The 23,609-nt window shown below is 40.6% G+C and overlaps 1 protein-coding gene across 3 annotated transcripts in view; it reads right to left on the bottom strand.

Annotated features, from left to right (window-relative positions):
• GTF2H1 (general transcription factor IIH subunit 1) overlaps window positions 1-23,609 on the bottom strand; it is a 48,435-nt gene that overhangs the window by 8,327 nt on the left and 16,499 nt on the right. For 2 of the 3 annotated variants that reach the window (XM_032240924.1, XM_032240925.1), the window contains 8 exons: window positions 22,607-22,700; window positions 20,253-20,402; window positions 20,055-20,134; window positions 12,511-12,638; window positions 12,307-12,394; window positions 7,021-7,109; window positions 6,548-6,665; window positions 219-309 (listed from right to left, as the gene is read on the bottom strand). In XM_032240924.1, coding sequence (XP_032096815.1) covers window positions 219-309; window positions 6,548-6,665; window positions 7,021-7,109; window positions 12,307-12,394; window positions 12,511-12,638; window positions 20,055-20,134; window positions 20,253-20,402; window positions 22,607-22,700 — 838 coding nt within the window. The remainder of the gene's footprint in view (window positions 1-218; window positions 310-6,547; window positions 6,666-7,020; window positions 7,110-12,306; window positions 12,395-12,510; window positions 12,639-20,054; window positions 20,135-20,252; window positions 20,403-22,606; window positions 22,701-23,609) is intronic. The other variant, XM_032240926.1, reaches the window with a different exon arrangement.

Here is a 23,609-nt window from a genome sequence, read left to right as displayed (position 1 = left end):
ACTAGCAATGTACCACTATCTGTAATAGTAAGACAGTTGTGAAACCTAAAATTGTGTCTAGATGTGTTTCAGAATCTGAATGTATAAAAACAAATCTACGAAACAGAATTCCCAGGATTATCCCAAGGAAAAAAAAACAATAAAAGTTCAGCATTCCTCCCAGCTTGCTTTTTAAGCTGATTTAGGCAGAAGATGGTAGAAGATGGCCTGGCACATACGGTTTATGGCTTGCTGTGTTCCTCCCTGCATAAGTGCTCCACCAGGTGACAGTGCTGTGATGGTACTACTGGCAGCACTACTTGAGAGAACCTGAAAAAAATTAAGATGAAGAAAAACTGGTTTTCCTCCCTTTTCTTGCCACCTTTCTTAATATTTAGTTTTACAGTATTTTACTTTTGTTGAAATACTATATCATTTATAGTGATCAGTGTGAACTATTTTCCTTGAGGGCAGAAACACCATCTGTATAGAAAGAAGATACCGACAAATCTTCCAGGCATACCAGGCAAGTCCACAGGGACCTCAAAACTCACAAGGTTTTGCCTCGTTAAAGCCCTTTCTTTTTTCTTTTTTTTGAGGTAGAGTTTTGCTCTCATTGCCCAGGCTGGAGTGCAATGGGGCAATCTCAGCTCACTGCAACCTCTGCTTCCCAGGTTCAAGTGATTCTCCTGCCTCAGCCTCCCAAGTAGCTGGTATTATAGGCATGTGCCAACATGCCCGGCTAATTTTTTAGAGACAAGTTTCTCCATGTTCATCAGGCTGGTCTCAAACTCTCGACCTCAGGTGATCCACCGGCCTTGGCCTCCCAAAGGGCTGGGATTACAGGTGTGAGCCACTGCGCCTGGCCAGCCCTTTCTTAAGTACCAGTTCAATTTAATTTGGGAACTCTTACTACTGAAGGTAAAATTGAGTTTAAGGAAAGAAAAACAGGTAAAACAACATGTTAACCTGTATCTTTTGTTATAGTTAAATTTATTTTTGTAAGGAACAAAATCTTGCTATGTTGCCTATGCTGAACTTGAAGTCCTGGGCTCAAGCAATCCTCCTCCCTCAGCCTCCTGAGTAGCTGAGACAGACTACAGGCGTGTACTCTGCACCTGGCTTTGCTAACATATATCCTTGATAGCAGATTGGGGGAAAAAATCAACAGAGCAGAAATTTATTGTCATTGAATTTTCAAGGAAGTGAATATAGCCAAAAGGGGAAAATATACTCCCCACTGTATCAACATCAACATGTAGGAAAAATTGACCTATCTATTCAGTGAATGCCTATCAAGTGCCAGGCATTGTAGGGAAGCACTGCTGTAGGGAGGAACAAATAATCTGTGAAACAGTAAACGCCAGGGTTACCATCTCTGATTTTCCAATGGCGTTTTTAAGAGTAGAAATCCATGCATGCATAGATTGGATGAAAAGCCATTTTTTCGATTTAATGTAAGAAGTACAGTATGTGACAACCATGAGTCAAGGGGACATGAAAGCTCACTTTATTCCTATTTTCCTTTTGTCAGATACCAACCTGAGCAATATGGCAAAACCCTGTCTCTACAAAAAATACAAAAAGATTAGTCGGGCGTGGTGGTGCACAACTGTAGTCCTAGCTACTTAGGAGGCTGAAGTGAGAGGATCATTTGAGCCCAGAAAAGTTGAGGCTGCAGTGGACTGAGATGGCGCCACTGCACTCCAGTCTGGGCAACAAAGCAAGACTCTAACTCAAAAAGAAGATTGACTACAGCTTAAAAAATTCTGTGGGGAGAGCTGGGCATGGTGGCTCACAGCTGTAATACTAATGACTCAGGAGGCTGAGGTGGGAACATCACCTGAGCCCAGGAGTTCAAGGTTGCAGAGAGCTATGATACTGCTACTGCACCCCAGTCTGGGTGACAGAGACCTCATCTCTAAATCAAACAAATACCACCATCCCCAAAACAAAAGTTGTGTGAGTCTACTTGGGCCCAGGGACCACATATTGGACAACTATAGACCAGATAGAAAGAATTGGTCAAATAATCCTAAGTTGGTTATGGGTACATATATGTACATACATGTATTTGCTAGCTTCCTGCTGAAGGGACAATGACACCTCAATGGCAATGAATATACTTAGTGCCCAGACCTGGTTTTGTTTTTTGAGACAGAGTCTCACTCTATTGCCTAGGCTGGAGTGCAGTGTGCAATCTCAGCTCCTCACTGCAACTTCTACCTCCCAGGCTCAAGCAATTCTTCTGCCTCAGCCTCCCGAATAGCTGGGACTACAGGTATGCACCACCACACCTAGCTAGTTTTTTAATTTTTAGTAGAGACAAGGTTTTGCCATGTTGGCCGGGGTGAACTACAACACTCAAGTGATCTGTGTGCCTCGGGCTCCCAAAGTGGTGGGATTACAGGTGTGAGCCACTGTGGCTGATCTCAGATTTTGGTTCCTAAATCCACTCAACACTAAAAAGAAAACTCCACGCCTGGGGCAGAGCAGGTATATAAAAAGCCTGGAACATCTATCTTACTGCAACATTAAGTAAGGAGGGGCTCAGAATGATGGGGATATTGTCAGAAAGACACAGGAGAGCCTGTGTGATGGGTGCAGGAAGGGTTTGACTATAAAAGGGCATGGGTAGATTTTCTGGGATGACAGAACTGTTTTTTTTTTTTTTTTTTTTTTTTAAGACGGAGTTTCACTCATGTTACCCAGGCTGGAGTGCAATGGCGCGATCTCGGCTCACCGCAACCTCCGCCTCCTGGGTTCAGGCAATTCTCCTGCCTCAGCCTCCTGAGTAGCTGGGATTACAGGCATGCACCACCATACCCAGCTAATTTTTTGTATTTTTATTAGAGACGGAGTTTCACCATGTTGACCAGGATGGTCTCGATCTCTTGACCTTGTGATCCACCCGCCTCGGCCTCCCAAAGTGCTGGGATTACAGGCTTGAGCCACCATGCCCGGCTGTTTTTTTTTTTTTTTTTAAAATCTTGATTTTGTTGGTGGCTACACAACAGCATGTTTTGATAAACTTGTAGAATAGCAAACCTAAAAAAGATAAATTCCAGTTTGGGAGGCTGAGGTGGGTGGACTGCTTGAGCTCAGGAGTTTGAGACCAGCCCAGGCAATGTGGTGAAACCCCATCTGCACAAAAAAATACAAAAATTAGCCAGGGGTGGTGATGCATGCCTAGAGTCCCAGCTACATAGCTATTTGCGGGGTTGAGGTGAGAGAATCGCTTGAACCTGGGAGGTTGAGGCTGCAGTGAGCTGAGATTGTGCCACTGCGTTCCAGCCTCGGTGACAAAGTGAGATGCTGTCTCTAAATACATAAATAAATAAATTTTACTGTATGAAAGTTGTACCTTGGTTAATAAAAAGAAAAAATGGCCTATAACCTCAACACTTTGGCCAAGGTAGGTGGATCGCTTGAACTTAGGAGTTCAAGACCAGCCTGAGCAACGTGGCAAAACCCCGTCTCCACCAAAAATACAAAAAATTAGTTGGGCATGGTGATGTGTGCCTGTGGTTCCAGCTACTCAGGGGGCTGAGGTCAGAGGATCGCTTGAGCCCTGGAGATACTGAGGTTGCAGTGGGCCGAGATCATGCCACTGCACACTTCAGTGTAGGTGACAGAGTAAGACGTTAGACCCCATCTACGAAAAAAGAAAAAAAGACAGCACCAGTGTTTAACTAACAGAATAAGAATTCATGGGCCAGGCGCAGTGGCTCATGCCTGTAATCCCAGCACTTTGGGAGGCTGAGGCAGGCAGATCACAAAGGTAAGAGATCAAGACCATCCTGGCCAACATGGTGAAACCCCGTCTCTACTAAAAATACAAAAACTAGTTGGGCGTGGTGGCGTGCACATGTAGTCCCAGCTACTCAGGAGGCTGAGGCAGAATTGCTTGAACCTGGGAGGCAGAGGTTGCAGTAAGCCAAGATCGTGCCATCACACTCCAGCCTGGTGACAGAGCGAGAATCAGTCTCAAAAAAGAATCCATGAATCCCCTGCTGATATAAATAATAGAGAAGGGAAAGCTCTTCCTTTCACATCAGCTGATAAACATAGAAGGGCTCATGGAATTAGAAAATCATCATTTAACAAGTACTCTTTCAGGCAAGAATCTTCAATGATTCTAAAAACTACTAACTACTAGATGAAAGTTTGTTGTGGTGTGGTGATACATGTCTATAATTCCAGCTACTCAGGAGATTGGGGCAGGAGGATTGCTTGAGCCTAGGTGTTTGAGGCTGTAGGGAGCTATGACTGTGCCACTGCACTCCAGCCTGGGCACCAGAGCAAGAGCCTGTCTCTAAAGATAATAATGTTAAAAAATAATAAAAAATTTGGTAAGAAATGAGATATTTACATAGTCTCAAAGAATGGCCCCACAAAATATTTGTTAATTACAAAGGGAAAAATAGTAACTTTTGGGTGATAAACCAGGCACATACTACCTTAACCAAGTGATAAAATTTAATATCACAAGATAGAACATACACAAATCATTTGCCTCCTAGTGTGACACACTGAGTAGGACAACATTACTTCTGTGATATTTTTGGCAAAAATGCCTAATAAATCTAGTCATGAAGAAACGTTGGAGAAACTTAAGGTCATTCTACAAAAAAACTGCCCATAAGTCCGGGCGCGGTGGCTCACGCTTGTAATCCCAGCACTTTGGGAGGCCGAGGCGGGTGGATCACGAGGTCAAGAGATCGAGACCATCCTGGTCAACATGGTGAAACCCCGTCTCTACTAAAACTACAAAAAATTAGCTGGGCATGGTGGCGCGTGCCTGTAATCCCAGCTACTCAGGAGGTTGAGGCAGGAGAATTGCTTGAACCCAGGAGGCGGAGGTTGCAGTGAGCCGAGATCGCGCCATTGCACTCCAGCCTGGGTAACGAGAGCGAAACTCCGTCTCAAAAAAAAAAAAAAAAAAAAAAAAAAAAAAAGACAATGACTGACAAATATTCCATTTTAAAGGAGACTTAAAACACATGAGAAATAAATACAACTCATGCACCTCGCTTGGCTGCTGGACCAAGAAAAGTTATCTTTTGCTACGTAGAACATTAGTGGTAAAACTGGTGAAAGTGTAGTAAGATCTGTAGATCAGAAAATACATCATCAATGTTAATTTATTAATTCTATAATTGTGTTGTTATTTAAGATAATGTCTTAAGTTTTTTGAAACTATACATCGAAATCTTTAGGGGTAAAGGGAAATTATGCCTGTAACCTACTCTCAAAATGGGTTTGAAATCGTACTCTTCTGTCATTTTTTGTAAAACATGAGATTATATCAAAATAAAAATTAAAAAAGTAAGTCTTGACGTATGATAAATACCATAATATAGGCATATGCTCGGTGTCTCAGTGCTCATAAAAACAGAGGAAAAAACAAATTCCTCTTTGCACAAGGATTACTTTCCAGAGGAAACTGGAGCTGAGTCTTGAGTAATTATTAGTTCCTTGGAGGAGAAACAGGGCTAAGGGCATTCTAAGGAGAAAAGCATGAGTCAAAGCACAGGAAGCATGAAGGAGAAAATGTGATCAAAAGACTCTGGACAGCTTAGTGTGTTTGGCTGGAGTATAGAACCCTTGGCTGTGTGGAAAGGTGTAGTGGAGACTGGCTGAAGATGAGACTCGAGTAGTGGGCTGGGGCCAGACTACAAAGAGTTTTGCAGGCCAGACAAAGACACTCAGACTACTGCAATGAAGGGAGTCAGTAAAGGTTTTCAAACTGCAGAGTGATAAATGTTTTTATTTTTTATTATTTATTTGTTTGTTTGAGATGGGGCTTTACTCTTGTCGCCAAGGCTGGAGTGCAATGGCACGATCTTGGCTCACTGCAACCTCCGCCTCCCGGTTCAAGCGATTCTCCTGCCTCAGCCTCTCAAGCAGCTGGGATTACAGGAGTGCAGCACCACACCCAGCTACTTTTTGTTTTTTAGTATTGATGAGGTATCATCATGTTGGCCAGGCTGGTCTCAAACTGCTGACCTCAAGTGATCCACCTATATCAGCCTTCCAAAGTGCTGGAATTAGAGGCGTGAGGCACTGCGCCTGGCCAAAATAAATGATTTTAGGAAGTTAACTTGCAGTAGCATTATGGAAAACTGTCAGGTTTGCCTAAATAAGGGTGACAGAACAAGGAAGTTTATTGAAGGCAGAACTGACAAACTGCTGATCAACTGAAGTATGAAGAAAACCAACAATAATGAGCTGTTTTACATATTTTGAACTTGACTCATGCAAATATTCAGAGAAAAATGTCCAGAGAGAATCTGAAAACCTGGGAGATGTTTCCAATAAAACTGAGTATATGGAAGTAAAAAAAAATCACAAAACTCATCACCTTATTTTTTTCTTATCATCTTAAGATGCCTCTTCAATATGCCAAACACCTTTTCTTGCTACCTCTTGATTTTGCAATTTATTTAGCAGAACTATGTCTTTAAACCCAATTAAAATATTAGTTGTATAGTTCAATCTGCTTGTGCTCATAAACTGAGAAAGGAACTATGCAAATTCTGGCCTTCAAACATTATAAGTCACCTACCTGAGTTAACTTGGGCGTATAAGCTTCCATTTCTTGTCTAATACTTTGAAAAGAATTAATAATGTCCTGACTAGTTGCATACTGTAGTGACTGAATTGGAGTTGGACCATGATAATACCTGCAGGTTAGCACAGAAGAAATTACTAATCACATACAGTAAAAGATGCTCAACATTTGTCTTTAAAACATTTTAGCAGTCAATACAAAGCTCCCCTTCAAGGTAAGAAATCGTAACTACATAGTTAAGGAGATTTCAATAAAATAACAATTCCCATAAAAGGCAATAAGATCCAACATTTATTGTCATGGTTTTGATCATTTTTGCTTTCCTGAGAAGCATAAATTTTAAACAAAAAAAGATATTGTACTTTGATGGTGACAAACTAATTAAAACATGAGGACTATGCTTGTAGAATATATTTTGCACTGAATTGTGTTACATAGCTATTCTGCTTAATATTGACCAAACTTACCTATCTGACTTCTTGAGGTTTAGTGCAATCGTTTTTACAGAATTATTTTTCCCCAAGTCTTCATATTCAATGGACTCTTGTAATTTCGCCTATAATTATTAACACAGTACTTTTTATTTGGTCACAACTTTCTTTTACACAAGTAATAAACATGACTGAAAAATCAAAACTGTACAGAGGGTAAATAAAGTCTTCCCACCTAAGCTTCCCTTCCTAGAGATGACTGTCCTACAAATGGTTTAATCAATTTTCTCAACAACCACTTTGACAGAGTACTAGTTTTCTTACACTCTGACCACATGAAGTATTATTGAACTTTTTATTTTTGCTAATTTGGTAGGTGAAAGTTTACATTTTATTGTTTTTTTCCCCAAATGAATGATATGTCCATGCTGCCTGCTGTTTATATTTTATTATTATTTTTGAGACGGATTCCCACTCCGTTGCCCAGGCTGGAGTACAATGGCATGATCTCAGCTCACTGCAACCTCCGCCTCCTAGGTTCAAGTGATTCTTCTGACTCAGCCTCCCAAGTAGCTAGCTAGGATAATAGGCGTGTGCCACCACACCTGGCTAATTTTTGTATTTTTAGTAGAGGCAGGGTTTCACCATATTGGCCAGTCTGGTCTTGAACACCTGATCTCACGATCCACCCACCGCGGCTTCCCAAAGTGCTGGGATTAAAGGCATTAAGACACCACACCCGGCCGCGGTCTGCTCCTTTTATATTGCATACTTTTTAAAAAATGAGACTTTTTTAAATATTAAGGAAATAGTCTTTTATTATTTGTGTTGTAAATACTTTATCTTCCAGTTTGGTTTTTGGTTTTAATTATAAAAAAATCCACCTCCTTGGCAGGTGCCTGTAATCCCAGCTGCTCGGGAGACTGAGGCAGAGAACTGCTTGAACCCGGGAGGCAGACGTTGCAATGAGCCGAGATAGTACTCCATCCTGGATGACAAGAATGAGACTCCACCTCCAAAAAAAAAAAAAAAAAAAAAAAAAAAAAATCCACCTCTTCACCCACAAAGCTTATACGTCTGCGGCTTATTATCATTATTTTTTTTTTAAAGAAATGGTCTCGCTATGATGCCTAGGCTAGATTCAAACTGCTAGGCTCAAATTGCCACTGCCCCCAAAACTCAGTCTCCTAAATTGCTGAGATTACAGGCACATGCTACCATGCCCAGCTTGTGGCTTAATTTTTGCTTAAATCTTGGCTCCACCTGGAATTTATTTTGGATTAGGAGTGAAACAGAAAATCTAAGTCTCTTTTAACAAAATTATCAATCAGTCCTTCTAACACCATCTGTAAAGTAATTTATCTTTTCTCACTGATTTTTTAAATGTCACGTTATCATATACATGTTTAATTCCTCCATTTATTTGGGTTTGGTTCGAGCAATTCTCATGCCTCAGTCCCCTGAGTAGCTGGGATTACAGGAGGCTAATTTTTGTATTTTTAGTAGAGGTGGGGTTTCACCATCTTGGCCAGGCTGGTCTTGAACTCCTGTCCTTGTGATCCACCTGCCTCAGCCTCCCAAAGTGCTGGGATTACAGGCGTGAGCCACCGTGCCCAGCCCTAATTTTATGCTTTAGTTTTACTCATCTGTTACCCCCTGTGCTTAAATTTCTACAGACTTGTAATAATAACATATTAACCTGCTTAAATTTCTACAGCCCTGTAATATATTAAGATACAAAATCTATGTAAATATTTGTGCAAATCAGCCTTGCAATATTTCATCCTCTACAAAGCTATGAAATTCATCTGGTGAACCCTTATTGACTAACAAGACTAGAATCAGAACATTCAGGTTATTAACTATATCTCAAAAAAAGTCATCTCAAAAAAGGTCAATCTGAAAATTCAACATTTTAAATTGCTCCAACTTTAAGATTCTAAACAGTCCCTTTATGGTACAGGAACAAATTTGACCTCCTCAGCATACTTAAGAGAAACACATCCTTGCTTAGCCTCAGCATTTTTTTTTTTTTAAACTATTTTCTCAACTCTATACCCTTCAGCCAACTTCAAGGCATACTGATGTCTTCATGATTTTTCACATATGTCAAGCTTATCTCTACCCCTGCTGTTGCCTTACCTAAGGCATGTCCCTACCCAAGCTCCTGTAACAATTCAAATCCTAAACTTATGCCAAGGCCTAGTTAGGTCACCTGACTTACACTTAACTGAAAGCTCCATAAACACAGGGACTCTGTCTGCTATTAATTCTGAACCACTCATTCTACAAATGACAGAATCTATAAATTGTAACCCTTTATAGAATTGGCAGCAGTCAACCACTGACTTGGAAGAATAGTTAGAGCCAGCATTTACTACTGAATACTGACAGCCCCTGACTTACAATGGTTTGAGTTGGTACTTTTCAACTTTATGACGGTATAAAAGTGATACACATTTATTTAGTAGAGAAACCATACTTGGAGTAGCCACACATTCTGTTTTTCACTTTCAGTATTTTACATGAGATATTCAGCATTTTATTACAAAATACACTTTATAGTAAGTAAATCTGCTGAACTATAGGCTAATCTAAGTGTTTAGAACATGTGTAAAGTAGGATAGGCTAAACTATGGTGTTCCATACATTAAGTGTACTTTTTTTTTTTTGAGATGGAGTTTTGCTCTTGTTGTCTAGGTTGGAGTGCAATGGTGCTATCCCAGCTAACCGCAACCTCTACCTCCCGGGTTCAAGCGATTCTCCTGCCTCAGCCTCCTGAGTAGCTGGGATTACAGGTATATGCCACCACGCCCAGCTAATTTTGTATTTTTAGTAGAGGGTTTCTCTATGTTGGTTAGGCTGGTCTTGAACTTCTGACCTCGGGTGATCCACCAGCCTCAGCCTCCCAAAGTGCTGGAATTACAAGCATGAGCCACTGCGCCCAGCCTACATTAGGTATATTAAACACATTTTTGATGTTACACTATTTGTAACTTATGATGATTTTACTGGGATGTAGCCCAATTAAGTCAAGGAGCACCCATACTATAAAAATTCACACAGATAAATAAATTTCTTTTTTATTTTTTCTTTGAGATGGAGTCTTGCTCTGTCATCCAGGCTAGAGTGCAGTGGCGCAATCTCAGCTCACTGCAAACTCCACCCCCCGGGTTTAAGTGATTTCCCCGCCTCAGCCTCCCATGTAGCTAGAATTAGAGGCACACATCACCATGCCTAGCTAATTTTTGTATTTTTAGTAGAGACAGGGTTTCACCATGTTAGTCAGGCAGGTCTAGAAATTCTGACCTCAAGTGATCCACCTGCCTCAGCCTCCCAAAGTGTTTGATTACAGGCGTGAGCCACGGCACCTGACCAAGAAATTTCTGATAACTTGTTCACCAGAATCAAGGGTATTCCTCAGTGCAACAGTATGCAAAGAAAGTATCACTTAATAGATTTCTTCTCTAAATTCTTTATAACTTACATTTTAGTTTTGCTTTAGTTTAAAAAATATCTCATTGGCTTTATTAATTTTATAGGTAATTTATGCCTTTGAAAACATTAAATTACTGAAATATGACAGGCACAGTAGCTCATGCCTGTAATTCCAGCACTTTGGGAGGCTGAGGTGGGCGGATCACATGAGGCCAGGAGTTCAAGACCAGCCTGGTCAACATGGCGAAACTCTGTCTCAACTAAAAACACAAAAATTAGCCAGGCGTGGTGGTGTGTGCCTGTAATCCCAGCTACTCAGGAAGCTGAGGTGGAGAATTGCTTGAACCCAGAAGGCTGATGTTGCAGTGAGCTGAGATTGTGCCACTGCACTCCAGCCTGGGTGACAGAGCAAGATTCTGTCTCAAAACAACAACAAAAACATTAAATTACTGAAATAAATGAAAGAAATTAAAACCTACCCATAATCTCTTTATTAAAAGATAACAGTTTAGCATATTCATTTGAAGGCCCTTTTAAAACTCACAAACTTTTTTTTTTTTTTTTTGAGATGGAGTCTCACTCTGTTGCCCAGGCTGGAGTGCAGTGGCATGATCTCAGCTCACTGTAACCTCCGCCTCCCAGGTTCAAGCAATTCTTCTGCCCCAGCCTCCTGAGTAGCTGGGATTACAAGCATGAGCCACCATGCCCAGCCCACAAACTTTTTTTTTAATGTGTAAAACTGTACTGTACAATCTGTTCTGTGAACTCTTTGATGCAATGTATCAAAGAGTTAATTAATTACTTTTAATTAATTACTTTAAAAGCATTAAAAATTAATGCTTTTAAAGTAATTAACAGTTGCATCATCTCTATTGTATTAATATATCAGAGATAACAGGATACTTGATACCGTCTTTATTATGATACCATAATGAATATTTCTATCTAAATCTTAGTACACATTTTTCTTAAGAAATATATGGCCGGGCGCGGTGGCTCAAGCCTGTAATCCCAGCACTTTGGGAGGCCGAGGCAGGTGGATCACGAGGTCAAGAGATCGAGACCATCCTGGTCAACATGGTGAAACCCCGTCTCTACTAAAAATACAAAAAATTAGCTGGGCATGGTGGCGCATGCCTGTAATCCCAGCTACTCAGGAGGCTGAGGCAGGAGAATTGCCTGAACCCAGGAGGCGGAGGTTGCGGTGAGCCGAGATCGCGCCATTGCACTCCAGCCTGGGTAACAAGAGCGAAACTCCGTCCCAAAAAAAAAAAAAAAAAATATATATATATGTCCACAAGTGGAACTAAGGGTATAAAGCTTTAAACACTTAATATATATTGCCTGATTGCCTTCTAAGAAAGCTTTATCATAATTAGGAAGGGAGATACAAAATAGCTTGGCAAAGTTGCAGGAAAAGAATAAATACACAAGAAGTTAATTCTGTCCATTCTTCTCCACACCCTCAAACGATTTCTTCAATATTTAATGAGAAGACACTTTCAGCTCTGAAATGCTAGGTTTAACATGAGGGCCAATTCACTTTCTTTTAAAATCATACACTTAAAACTTTGGTTTTTCTGTCATATTGCCTCTGTTGAATAAAGATTTTGTTCCCAGAGAATAAAATCACATACAAGAACAATCTGTATGTATGCGTACATGTGAAAAAAAAAATGGTTAACACACTAGAGTCAATGGAAAGTTGGCTGGCAAGCCAAAGCTGGGGCAATACTCTTTGTAATGCTATACGCTTTAAGCCAAATGCTTAACATGTTGGTCAGAAGAACTGAGACATAGGAAATAAGCGTATATAGTACTTGCAGTTATATAAAGCATTTGCAGAAACCTGAGCCCCAAATAGTTCATATTTTTTGTCCATACCCTTTTGACTGCTGGCTGAAAGCAGTCTGCATCTCCGGAATTTCCATCCATATTGCTGGGCTCACTATTTTGTTCATTTTGTGCTTCTCTTAAAACAAAGAGGAAAAAGAAGTTAACATTAAAAACCACAAGCAAAACAACACCACAACTCCATTTAGATATCCTGAAAAGCCCAGTTAATGCACCTTTGCATTTATACTTAACTGTTTCCTGAGTCCAGCTGCCAAGACCATGGCACTGTGATGGTTAAATCTCTTGATGATGGCAGCATTACTATTCTCTTTTATTGATTTAGAACTGGAAGCAGAGGGCACAGAGGAAATGCCATAGCCCTGTGAGAAATAATTCAGTAGAGTAAAAATTTTTTAAAAACGTTCTGCTTTTCTTATTTATTATAAAAGACATGCTTAGTTGAAAAAATCTGTTGGATGATGGGACTTTATTCTCATGAAAATTACTATTTACGAGCAAACATTTAAAAACAAGTGACATTAAACACATAAAAGATTAAAAAATAGCACTAACTTGTTTTAGCATCATAAAATACACATTAAACTGCATTTCTCTCTCTCTCTTGTTTTTTTCTTTTGTTAGATGGAGTCTCACTCTCGCTCAGGTTGGAGTACAGTGGTACTATCACAGCTCGCTGCAACCTTTGCCTCCTGGGTTCAGGTGATTCTCCTGTCTCAGCCTCTTGAGCAGCCGGGATTACAGATGCCCGCCATCACGCCCAGGCTAATTTTTTTGTGTTTTTAGTAGAGATGGGGTTTCATCATGCTCGCCAGGCTGATCTCGAACACCTGACCTCAAGTAATCCATCTACCTCAGCCTCCCATAGTGCAGGGATTACAGGCGTGAGCCACCGTGCCTGGTCTGCATTTCTCTTTTAAAGAACAATTTGGATCTAGTGAGCAAAACATTAAACAAAAGGAATAAAGGCCTGTAATCCCAGCACTCTGGGAGGCCAAGGCTAGCAAGTCGCCTGAGGTCAGGAGTTTGAAACTAGCCTGGGCAACGTGGTGAAACCTCATCTCTACCACAAATACAAAAATTAGCTGGGCGTGGTGGCACACAACTGTAATCCCTGCTACTCGGGAGGCTGGGTGAGGCAGGAGAATCACTTGAACACAGGAGGCAGAGGTGGTAGTGAGCAGAGATTGCATCACTACACTCCAGCCTGGGTGACAGAGCAAGACTCTGTCTCAAAAAAAAAAAAAAGGAAAAGTAAATAAAAGGAATAGAATATAGTGGGGAAAAACAGAGACTATAGATTAAAAAATATAAAGAGTCAAATTCTTTTTCTAACATTAGTCTAGGCAAGACAATCAACTTTACGAAGCTCTATAAAGTAGGATATTAGAGAATAAAATGAGATTATATTTTAAAACATGTATTGAGTGCATGCTACTTGCTAGAACCTGCAGACACAAAACTGATCAGACCTCATGTTATAGGTCCCTAAATACTAGTTAGTGGGAAACTGGTCTGGAGAGAATTACTAGTCAATCCTACTAGAGAAGAGAGTTTGAAAAATCTTCACAGAGAACCATCAAGATAAACTGGTGCCTGCCAAGTAGATCAGAGAAACAGTAACATTTCAGGGAGAGGAAACTGCTTAAACAAAGGCAAAGAGGCACTGTGGTCCTGATTATTTGGGAGGTTGAGGCAGAAAAATTGTTGAGCTGAGGCGTTCAAGTCCAGCCCGGCAACACAGTGAGGCCCTGTCTCTGTTTAAAAATAAAACAAAACAAAAGCAAAGAACAATGTAGTACATATTGTGGCATGAGTCTGTATATGGTTCAGTATACCGAGAAATAATGCAGTCCAGGAAGTGGAGAGGTTAAAAAGGTAAAAGAAAGATCGTAAGACTCATGTGTGGCGTGCAGTGGCTCATGCCTGGAATCCCAACATATTGGGAAGCCAAGGCAGGTGGATCACCTGAGCTCAGGAGTTCAAGCCCAGCCTGGTCAACATGGTGAAACCCTGTCTATATTAAAAATACAAAAATTAGCTGGGTGTGGTGGTGTGTGCCTGTGATCCCAGCTACTCAGGAAGCTGAGGCAGAATTGCTTGAACCAGGGAGGCGGAGGCTGCAGTGAGTGCAGATCACACCACTGCACTCCAGCCTGGGTCACAGAACACAACTTCATCTCAAAAACAACAACAACAAAACCCCGAAAAACCCCATATGCTGTTCATCCGCATATCAAAGAATTACTAAGTGATTGCTATATGACATGTGCTGGGAACAGGCCAATAAACAAGAACAAAGCTTCATGAAGCTTACACTCTGAGAGGGCAGTGAATGGAATTATCAGGTAAAACAAGATAAACATCACTTTTTTCTGAAAGTAGAAAATGTTAGGAATACAACAGAGGGTAACATAATTAAGTGACTGAATTTGCGTGTGGTTAGAAAAGCCTCTCTGATGAAGCAGCATTTTTTTTAAATTTTAAATTTAGATTTTTATTTTTTTTGAGACAGGTTCTTGCTCTGTTGCCCAGGCTGGAGTGCAGTGGCATGATCACAGCTCACTGCAGCCTCAACCTCCTGGGCTCAAGTGATCCTCTCGCCTCAGCCTCCCAAGTAGCTGGGACTACAAGTGTATACCACTAGGCCCAGCTAATTTTTAAATTAAAAAAAAAAAAAAAGCTTGTCTTGCAATGTTGCCCAAACCGGGCTCAAACAATCCTCCGATCCTAGCCTCCCAGAATGCTAGGATTAAAGGCGTGAGCTACCCCACCTGGCCAGCAGGGACATTAGAACAGATGTCTAAAGATAGGCAGAAGCAGCCAGGCGTAGTGGCTCACACCTATAATCCCAGCACTTTGGGAGGCTGAGGTGGGTGGATCACGAGGTCAGGAGTTTGAGACCAGCCTGCACAATATGGTGAAATCCCATCTTTACTAGAAAATACAAAAAATTAGCAAGTCATGGTGGCGTGCGCCTGTAGTCCCAGCTACTCAATAGGCAGAAGAATAGCTTGAACCTGGGAGGCAGAGGTTGCAGTGAGCAGAGATTGAACCACTGAACTCCAGCCTAGGTGAGAGTGAGACTATTGCCAAAAAAAAGGAGAAAAGGGCAGAAGTTGGTTAGTGACAAGAAAGGAGAACAGTAAGTACACAGGCCCTGATCCTGAGGTAGAAAAAGCATGGCATGGAGCTGAAAGTTCATTATGTTCAAAGCATTCATGAGTGGAAGTGGCCCCACCTGAGATGTATATAGGAGCCAAAGTAAGCAGTCTTGCAGGAGTTTTAATTTTATTCTAATTTCAATGAGAAGATAATGAAGTTTCACATAGGGGATTACTAGGATCTGATTTATAATTCTTTTATTTTTTTTGAGACGGAGTCTCACTCTGTCGCCCAGGCTGGAGTGCAGTGGCGGAATCTTAGCTCACTGCAGCCTCTGCCTCCCGGTTTCGTGATTCTCTTGCCTTAGCTGGGTAGCTGATTACAGGCATGCACCACCACACCTGGCTAATTTTTGTATTTTTAGTGGAGATGGGGTTTCACCATTTTGGTCAGGCTGGTCTCGAACCCCTGACCTCGGGTGATCTGCCCATCTCGGCCTCCCAAAGTGCTGGGATTACAGGTGTGAGCCACTGCGCCTGGCCTATATTATAACTCTTACTGCTAGAGGAGAATGAACTATAAAAGATGAGAGAGCAAAAATACAGGTCAGTTAGGAGGTTAAGGCAAGCAAACAGGCCAAATACAGTAATACCTTAAACATGAATGGGGCATAAGTATCTGAGCTCATGCCACTGCACTACAGCCTGGGAAACAGCAAGACTCCAGCTCAAAACAAAAACAAAACCAAACTGGGCTTGGATTCCATTTGACCCAGCAATCCCATTACTGGGTATATACCCGAAGAATTAGAAATCAATTTATCATAAAGACACATGCACATGTATGTTCACTGTGGCACTGTTTATAATAGCAAAGACCTGGAACCAACCCAAATGCCCAGCAGTGATAGACTGGACAAGGAAAATGTGGCACATATACACCATGGAATACTATGCAGCCATAAAAAATGATGAGTTCGTGTCCTTTGTAGGGACATGAATGAATCTGGAAACCATCATTTTCAGCAAACTGACACGAGAACAGAAAATTAAACATTGCATGTTCTCACTCATAGATGGGTGTTGAACAATGAGAATACATGCACACAGGGAGGGGAGCATCACACACTGGGGTCTGTTGTGGGGGGGCTAGGGTAGGGACAGCAGAGGGTGGAGAGGTTGGGGAGGGATAACATGGAGAGAAATGCCAGATATAGGTGACAGGGGGATGGAGGCAACAAACCACCTTGCCATGTATATATCTATGCAACAATCCTCCATGATCTGCACATGTACACCAGAACCTAAAGTAAAATTGAAAAAAAAAAAAAAAAAAAAACAGTATTGGAAGTTCTAGCCAGAGCAATCAGGCAAGAAAAAAATAAATAAATAAAGGGTATTCAACTAGGAAAGGAGGAAGTCAAATTGTTTCTGTCTGCAGATGACATGATTGTATCTTTAGAAGACCCTATCATCTCAGCCCAAAATCTCTTGAAACTGATAAGCAACTTCAGCAAAGTCTCAGGATACAAAATCAATGTGCAGAAATAATAAGCATTCCTATACACCAGTAACAGACTACCAGAGAGCCAAATCATGAGCGAACTCCCATTCACAATTGCTACGAAGAGAATAAAATACCTAGGAATATAACAAAGGATGCAAAGGACCTCTTCAAGGAGAACTACAAAGCACTGATCAAGGAAATAAGAGAGAACATAAACAGATGGAGAAACATTACATGGTCATGGTTAGGAAGAATCAATATTGTGAAAATGGCCATACTGTCCAAAGTAATTTATAGATTCAATGCTATCCCCATCAAGCTACCAATGACCCTCTTCACAGAACTGGAAAAAGCCACCTTAAACTTTGTATGGAACCAAAAGAGAGCCCACATACCCAAGTCAATTCTAAGCAAAAAGAACAAAGCCGGAGGCATTATGGTACCTGACTTCAAACTATACTACAAGGCTACAGTAATCAAAACAGCATGATACTTGTACCAAAACAGAGATATAAACCAATGGAAAAGAACAGAGGTCTTGGAGGCAATGCCACACATCTACAACCATCTGACCTTTGACAAACTGGACAAAACAAGCAATGGGGAAAGGATTCCCTGTTTAATAAATGGTGTTGGGATAACTGGCTAGCCATGTGCAGAAAGCAGAAACTGGACCCCTTTCCTGACACCTTACACTAAAATTTACTCCAGATGGATTAAAGACTTAAACATAAGACCTAACACCATAAGAACCCTAGAAGAAAACCAAGGCAAAACCATTCAGGATATAGGCATAGGCAAGGACTTCATTACTAAAACACCAAAAGCATTGGCAGCAAAAGCCAAAATAGATAAATGAGACCTAATTAATAAACTCCAGAGCTTCTGTACAGCAAAAGAAACAATCATTAAAGTGAACTTTCAACCAACAGAATGGGAAAAAATTTTCGCCATCTACCCATCTGACAAAGGGCTAATATCCAGAATCTACAAGAACTAAAACAGATTTACAAGAAAAAAAGCAAACCCACCCAAAAGTGGGCGAAGGATATGAACAGACACTTTACAAAAGAAGACATACATGAGGCCAACAAACATATAAAAAAAGATCTCATATTAGAGAAATGCAAATCAAAACTACATTGAGATACCATCTCACGCCAGTTAGAATGGTGATCATTAAAAAATCTGTAGACAACAGATGCTGGAGAGGATGTGGAGAAATAGGAACACTTTTACATTGTTGGTGGGAGTGTAAATTAGTTCAACCATTGCGGAGGACAGTGTGGCACTTCCTCAAGGACCTAGAAATAGAAATTCCATTTGACCTAGCAATTACATTACTGGGTATATATCCAAAGGATTATAAATCGTTCTATCATAAAGACAACATGCACACATATGTTCATTGTGGCACTGTTTACAATAGCAAAGACCTGGAACCAACCAAAATGCCCATCAATGATAAACTGGACAAGGAAAATGTGGCATATTTACACCATGGAATACTATGCAGCCATAAAAAACGATGAGTTCGTGTCCTTTGTAGGGACACGGATGAATCTGGAAACCATCATTCTCAGTAAACTGACACAAGAAAAGAAAATCAAACACCGCATGTTTTCACTCATAGGCAGGTGTTGAACAATGAGTGAACATGGATGCAGGGAGGGAAGCATCACACACTGGGGGAGGGACAATGGTGGGGTGAGGAGGTTGGGGAGGGATAACATGGGGAGAAATGCCAGATATAGGTGACGGGGGGTGGAGGCAACAAACCACATTGCCATGTATGTACCTATGCAACAATCCTGCGTGATCTGCACATGTACCCCAGAACCTAAATTACAATTAAAAAAAACAAACAAAAAACACCAAACAACAAAAAACAAAAACAAAAAACTGGGCTTGGAAATGTTAGAAAATATCAGAATCCAAGTCAGCTAGTTTGGTTTTAAAGTCTATGTTTTAAATTATGGGATAATTAGTTTATATAGATATTGATAATAAGCACAAAATAAAGTTATAAATGTACTGTACAATATGCCATCATGTTTATTTTAAAAGAAAAAAAAGCACTAAAAAAATCTTTCCCATCATACTAAGTTGTAAGTCTATGTGTCACTAAGCTTTATTTTCTCAGGATAATTAAAGAGGGCTACGTTTGTACAGATTATATACGTTGAAAATATCATACATGAAAATACACTGGCCGGGTGCAGTGGCTCATGCCTATAATCTGAGCACTCTGGGAGACCAAGGCAGGTGGATCACCTGAGGTCAGGTGTTTGAGACCAGCCTGGCCAACAGGATGAAACCCCATCTCTACTAAAAATACAAAAATTAGCTGGGCATGGTGGCATGCACCTGTAATCCTAGCTACTTGGCAGGCTAAGGCAAGAGAATCACTTGAACATGGAAGGCGGAGGCTGCAGTGAGGTGAGATGTGCCACTGCACTCCAGCCTGAGCAACAGAGAGAAACTCTGTCTAAAACAAAAAAAAAAAAAAGCAAGAAAATGAAAATTCTGGCCTAGAAGACAGAGGTAGGGATGAAATTACCCTTGATCACAAAAGGAACCAGCTCTTTCTGTGCAAGTGGATAAATCTTTAAGTCTGGAGTCATGATGCCAAGGTAGGTAATACATAATGGTCTAGGTTGCTGAAACACTGGGACTGGTGTGGCGTAAGCGTCATGAGAGTGCTTAAGGTTTGGTAGATATAAGCAATCAACAAATGTTTATCGACCTTATTAATTTATATCCATGTTTCTTTAGATTAAATGTTAGCTAGGATAGCATCTGAGGCAGAAGAATCGCTTGAACCCAGGAGGCGAGACTGCAGTGAGCTGAGCTCATGCCACTGCACTCAAGCCTTAGCATAAAGCTGGACTCATCACATTAAGCCTTGATTATTACTATAGATCTGTGGATGGGGGAGCTAGAAATTTATTTTTAAGAAGTTTTAGCAACTCACACAGGAATTTCATTTCTTCCAGGCAATTTTAATGGCAAATAAAGCTATTTCAAAGCACTTCAGATAAATCCCTTCAAATAACAGTATTTTGCATATTTAACAGTCTCACAAGTGGAACAGGTCTACACTTAAGACAACGTTGAAGACTAGGAAAAGACCCTTTTCTCTTAAAATTTCTTTTATTGCTTCTTACCTCATCTAATGGTTTATCTTCCAAAGCTGTTAAATCTAGTAGTGGGTTTTTCACTCCTAATGAAACCATTGTTTTTAGGCCTAGGAAATCAATGAAATAGAAAGTTCAGTATGTCTTATCTGTCTCAGAAATTAATACCTATAATGATTAGAGAGTGGCCAGTTAAAGACCAGTGTCTATTAAGAGATAAACAGTTACCTTTTTCATCTATTTTGGCACATTCTGCAAAGAGATCCTTTGACCCTGTATTCAGCCGATCCCTGTGAAAATAATGAGATTGGAAAAAACGTGTCCAGAATTCCTTCTCTGTCATGTTGTGGGGAACATTTTCTGCATATTTCATTTTTACTGTGGGGGAAATAAAATACAAGAAAACATTATATACTGAATTTCCATTTTTAAAACCTCTCAAATTAGGTAACTGAAATGAAAACTAATAGCAAACTCTAGTCCATACAGCTCTCAACTCTACATACTATAAGCTATAATCTAATTATAAATATGAAACATAACTTGAGAGATTAGGCGAGGTATGACCTCTATGAATCTTACAATTACAAACAAAACCTTATTTTGCACTAAGAGAATAAAGTTTTGAAGTTTTAGTAAAAATACCAAGAATCTAAGGAAATCTTACAATTACAAACAAAACCTTATTTTGCACCAAGAGAATAAAGTTTTGAAGTTTTAGTAGAAATACCAAGCATCTAAGGAGTCAGACTCAAGTCTGCTTGTTTGCTCATTTATATATGTGTACTCTCAATCCAAGGCACCGTGTTAGCTGGTGGGGAAATAAAGATCTCAATATCCACTGAACTGTCAGCTCAGCGCTCCAGGAACTTACACTCTAGCAAGCATAGAGTTCAACAGCTTGGTTTCTTGAGCTCTGAGTTTAAAATTCTAGGTCTGACACTTTCTGTGTGACCCTGAGCAAATTATTTAATATTCCTGTACCTTGGTTTTCACATCTGGAAAATGAAGGTCAAAACAGTACTTCTGCTTCATAGATATATGTGATGATTAAATCAGTTACTATAGAAAAAGGCCTTAGAATAGCGTCTGGCACATAATAAACAGTACACAATTATGTTACTATGAGAAAGACACAAAAAAGCCAGGTGCTGTGGCTCACAACTGTAATCCCAGCACTTTGGGAGGCCGAGGCAGGCAGATCACTTGAGGCCAGCAGTTCAAGACCAGCCTGGCCAATTGGGTGAAACCCTGTCTCTACAAAAAATACAAAAATTAGTGTGGTGGCACATGCCTATAGTCCCAGCTACTTGGGAGGCGGAGGCAAGAGAATCACTTGAACCCGGGAGGTGGAGGTTGCAGTGGGCCAAGATCGTGCCATTGCACTACAGCCTGGGTGACAGAGCAAGACTAAAAAAAAGAGATGGGATCTTGTTTTGTTGCCCAGGCTAGTCTTGAACCCTTGCGCTCAAGGGGTCCTCCTGCCTCAGCCTCCTAGAGTGTTGGGATTACAGGTGTGAGCCACTGGGCCTTGCCAGGATTTCATAAGGGCCAAAATGAGGTGATGCTTGAGCTGAGTCCTAAGGGAGAGATTCCTAAGGACTAAAGGGGTAAGAGTGGGGAATAGGGAAGAGAGAACAGAACACAGCTTAAGAGTACTGTTTAGTCAGAAGAATGACTGATACAGTGGCTCTCACCCTTGTCTTTATATAATAAATCACTGAGGCTGGGGTCAAGGCATCTATACTTTTGGGATGGCATCTGCATGGGAAGTAATTTGTGAGTTAGGAAGGTCACTCTGGATGCAGTATGAAAGATGATATGAGATAGTACTGTAGACAGACTCATTTATTAATGTCTCTGAAGAATGCCATCTCACTCAGGTATGTCGAGGGATAAATAAAGTTTAAGAGCCACTGATGAAAAGAATGGCAGTCATTGTATCAGTGAATTGATGACAACACATTATTATTATTATAATTATTATTATTTTGAGATGGAGACTCGATTTGTTTCCCAGGCTGGAGTGCAGTGGTAAGAAGTGGAGGTTGCAGTGAGCAACCTCCACCTACTGGGTTCAAGCAATCCTCCTGCCTTAGTCCCCCAGTAGCTGGAATTACAGGCATGTATCACCATGCCCAGCTAATTTTTGTATTTTTAGTGGAGACAGGGCTTTGCTATGCTGGCCAGGATGGTCTTGAACTCCTGACCTCAGGTGATCCACCCACCTTGGCCTCCCAAAGTGCTGGGGTTACAGGCGTGAAGAACCACTGTGCCTGGCCCCTAAGTAGAGACGGGGTTTCTCCATGTTGGTCAGGCTGGTCTCACACTCCTGACTTCAGGTGATCTGCCTGCCTCGGCCTCCCAAAGTGCTGGGATTACAGGCATTGAGCCACTGCACCCGGTCGACAACACATTATTTACTGAGCCCTTAGTATCTACCGTATGTCAGACACTGGGTAAAGTACTTTCCATAATTTACTCCACTTGATCAGGAATAAATGTGAAGCTTTTTGTTTTTCACTGATATACTAGAATACATTCACATATTTTAACCATCTGAAAGAGCTGATTCTTCTTACCTGCTGGATAGGTCCTAAATATGGACTCAATGATATCAGAAGTTAAATTATATCTTAGGCCATTACAGCCATCGGTCTGGGGCCGGACATCAGCCTAAAAGAAAAACCATACACACACATGTTAGAATATCAGGCAAAGATGGCTAAGGTCCCAGTAGGCACTGGTCAAAGGTGGAAAAAAAATTTCTAAACTAACTGCATAGACAGAGTAAGTTCCTCACCTTCACTTTTGCACAGAGGTAGGGCTCAAAAAATATTGACTGGTTTCTCATGGTCTTAAGTGACCTACAAAATCTGCTTCTTTGGAAGTCTAATATGGTCAAAATAGGCATATGTAAGTATGAAGGCAGAAAGCTAGTGGAGCTTTAAGATAAAACTTGTATAGTTATAAAAACCACTACAAACACTGGCTAGTAAATAAATTAACATTAACTGGCTTTTTTGGCAAAGGCCTTATTAATTCACTTCACTAATAAGCAATCAAAAAAGATACCAAATGTACAAATGGTATTCAAAATTTTGTTCAATGTGTAAATACTATTCTGTTTCCACTAGAATACCAACTGAGTGAATTCCATTCTGTAATTCCATAGATAAGGTATTCTCAATTTTTATATTAGATATAGTTTACAAATCTTACATTTTCTAGAATATGGTCATGATACATTTAACTGTGTATTGTAAGTAAAAGTAAGATTTTAAAAGGCACCAGAAAGTCCTATATTTGAAAATATTAAGTATTAGTCCAAACTCTAAAAGAGTCATTTCCAAATTCCATTTGACTACCATCATGCTAGGGTCAAGTCCAAAGGCCAAGAAAACATAACTGGTAAGAAGAAATATAAATTTTAAAAAATTGTATCTATTTTAAAAACATTTTGCAGGCCAGGCGCGGTGGCTCAAGCCTGTAATCCCAGCACTTTGGGAGGCCGAGGCGGGTGGATCACGAGGTCAAGAGATCGAGACCACCCTGGTCAACATGGTGAAACCCTGTCTCTACTAA

This window comes from Sapajus apella, unplaced genomic scaffold (genome assembly GCF_009761245.1).
Source record: "Sapajus apella isolate SASKATOON/1434 unplaced genomic scaffold, GSC_monkey_1.0 scaffold47, whole genome shotgun sequence".
Classification (NCBI taxonomy): Eukaryota; Metazoa; Chordata; class Mammalia; order Primates; family Cebidae; genus Sapajus; species Sapajus apella.
This window is presented reverse-complemented; position numbering and strand designations above follow the sequence as displayed.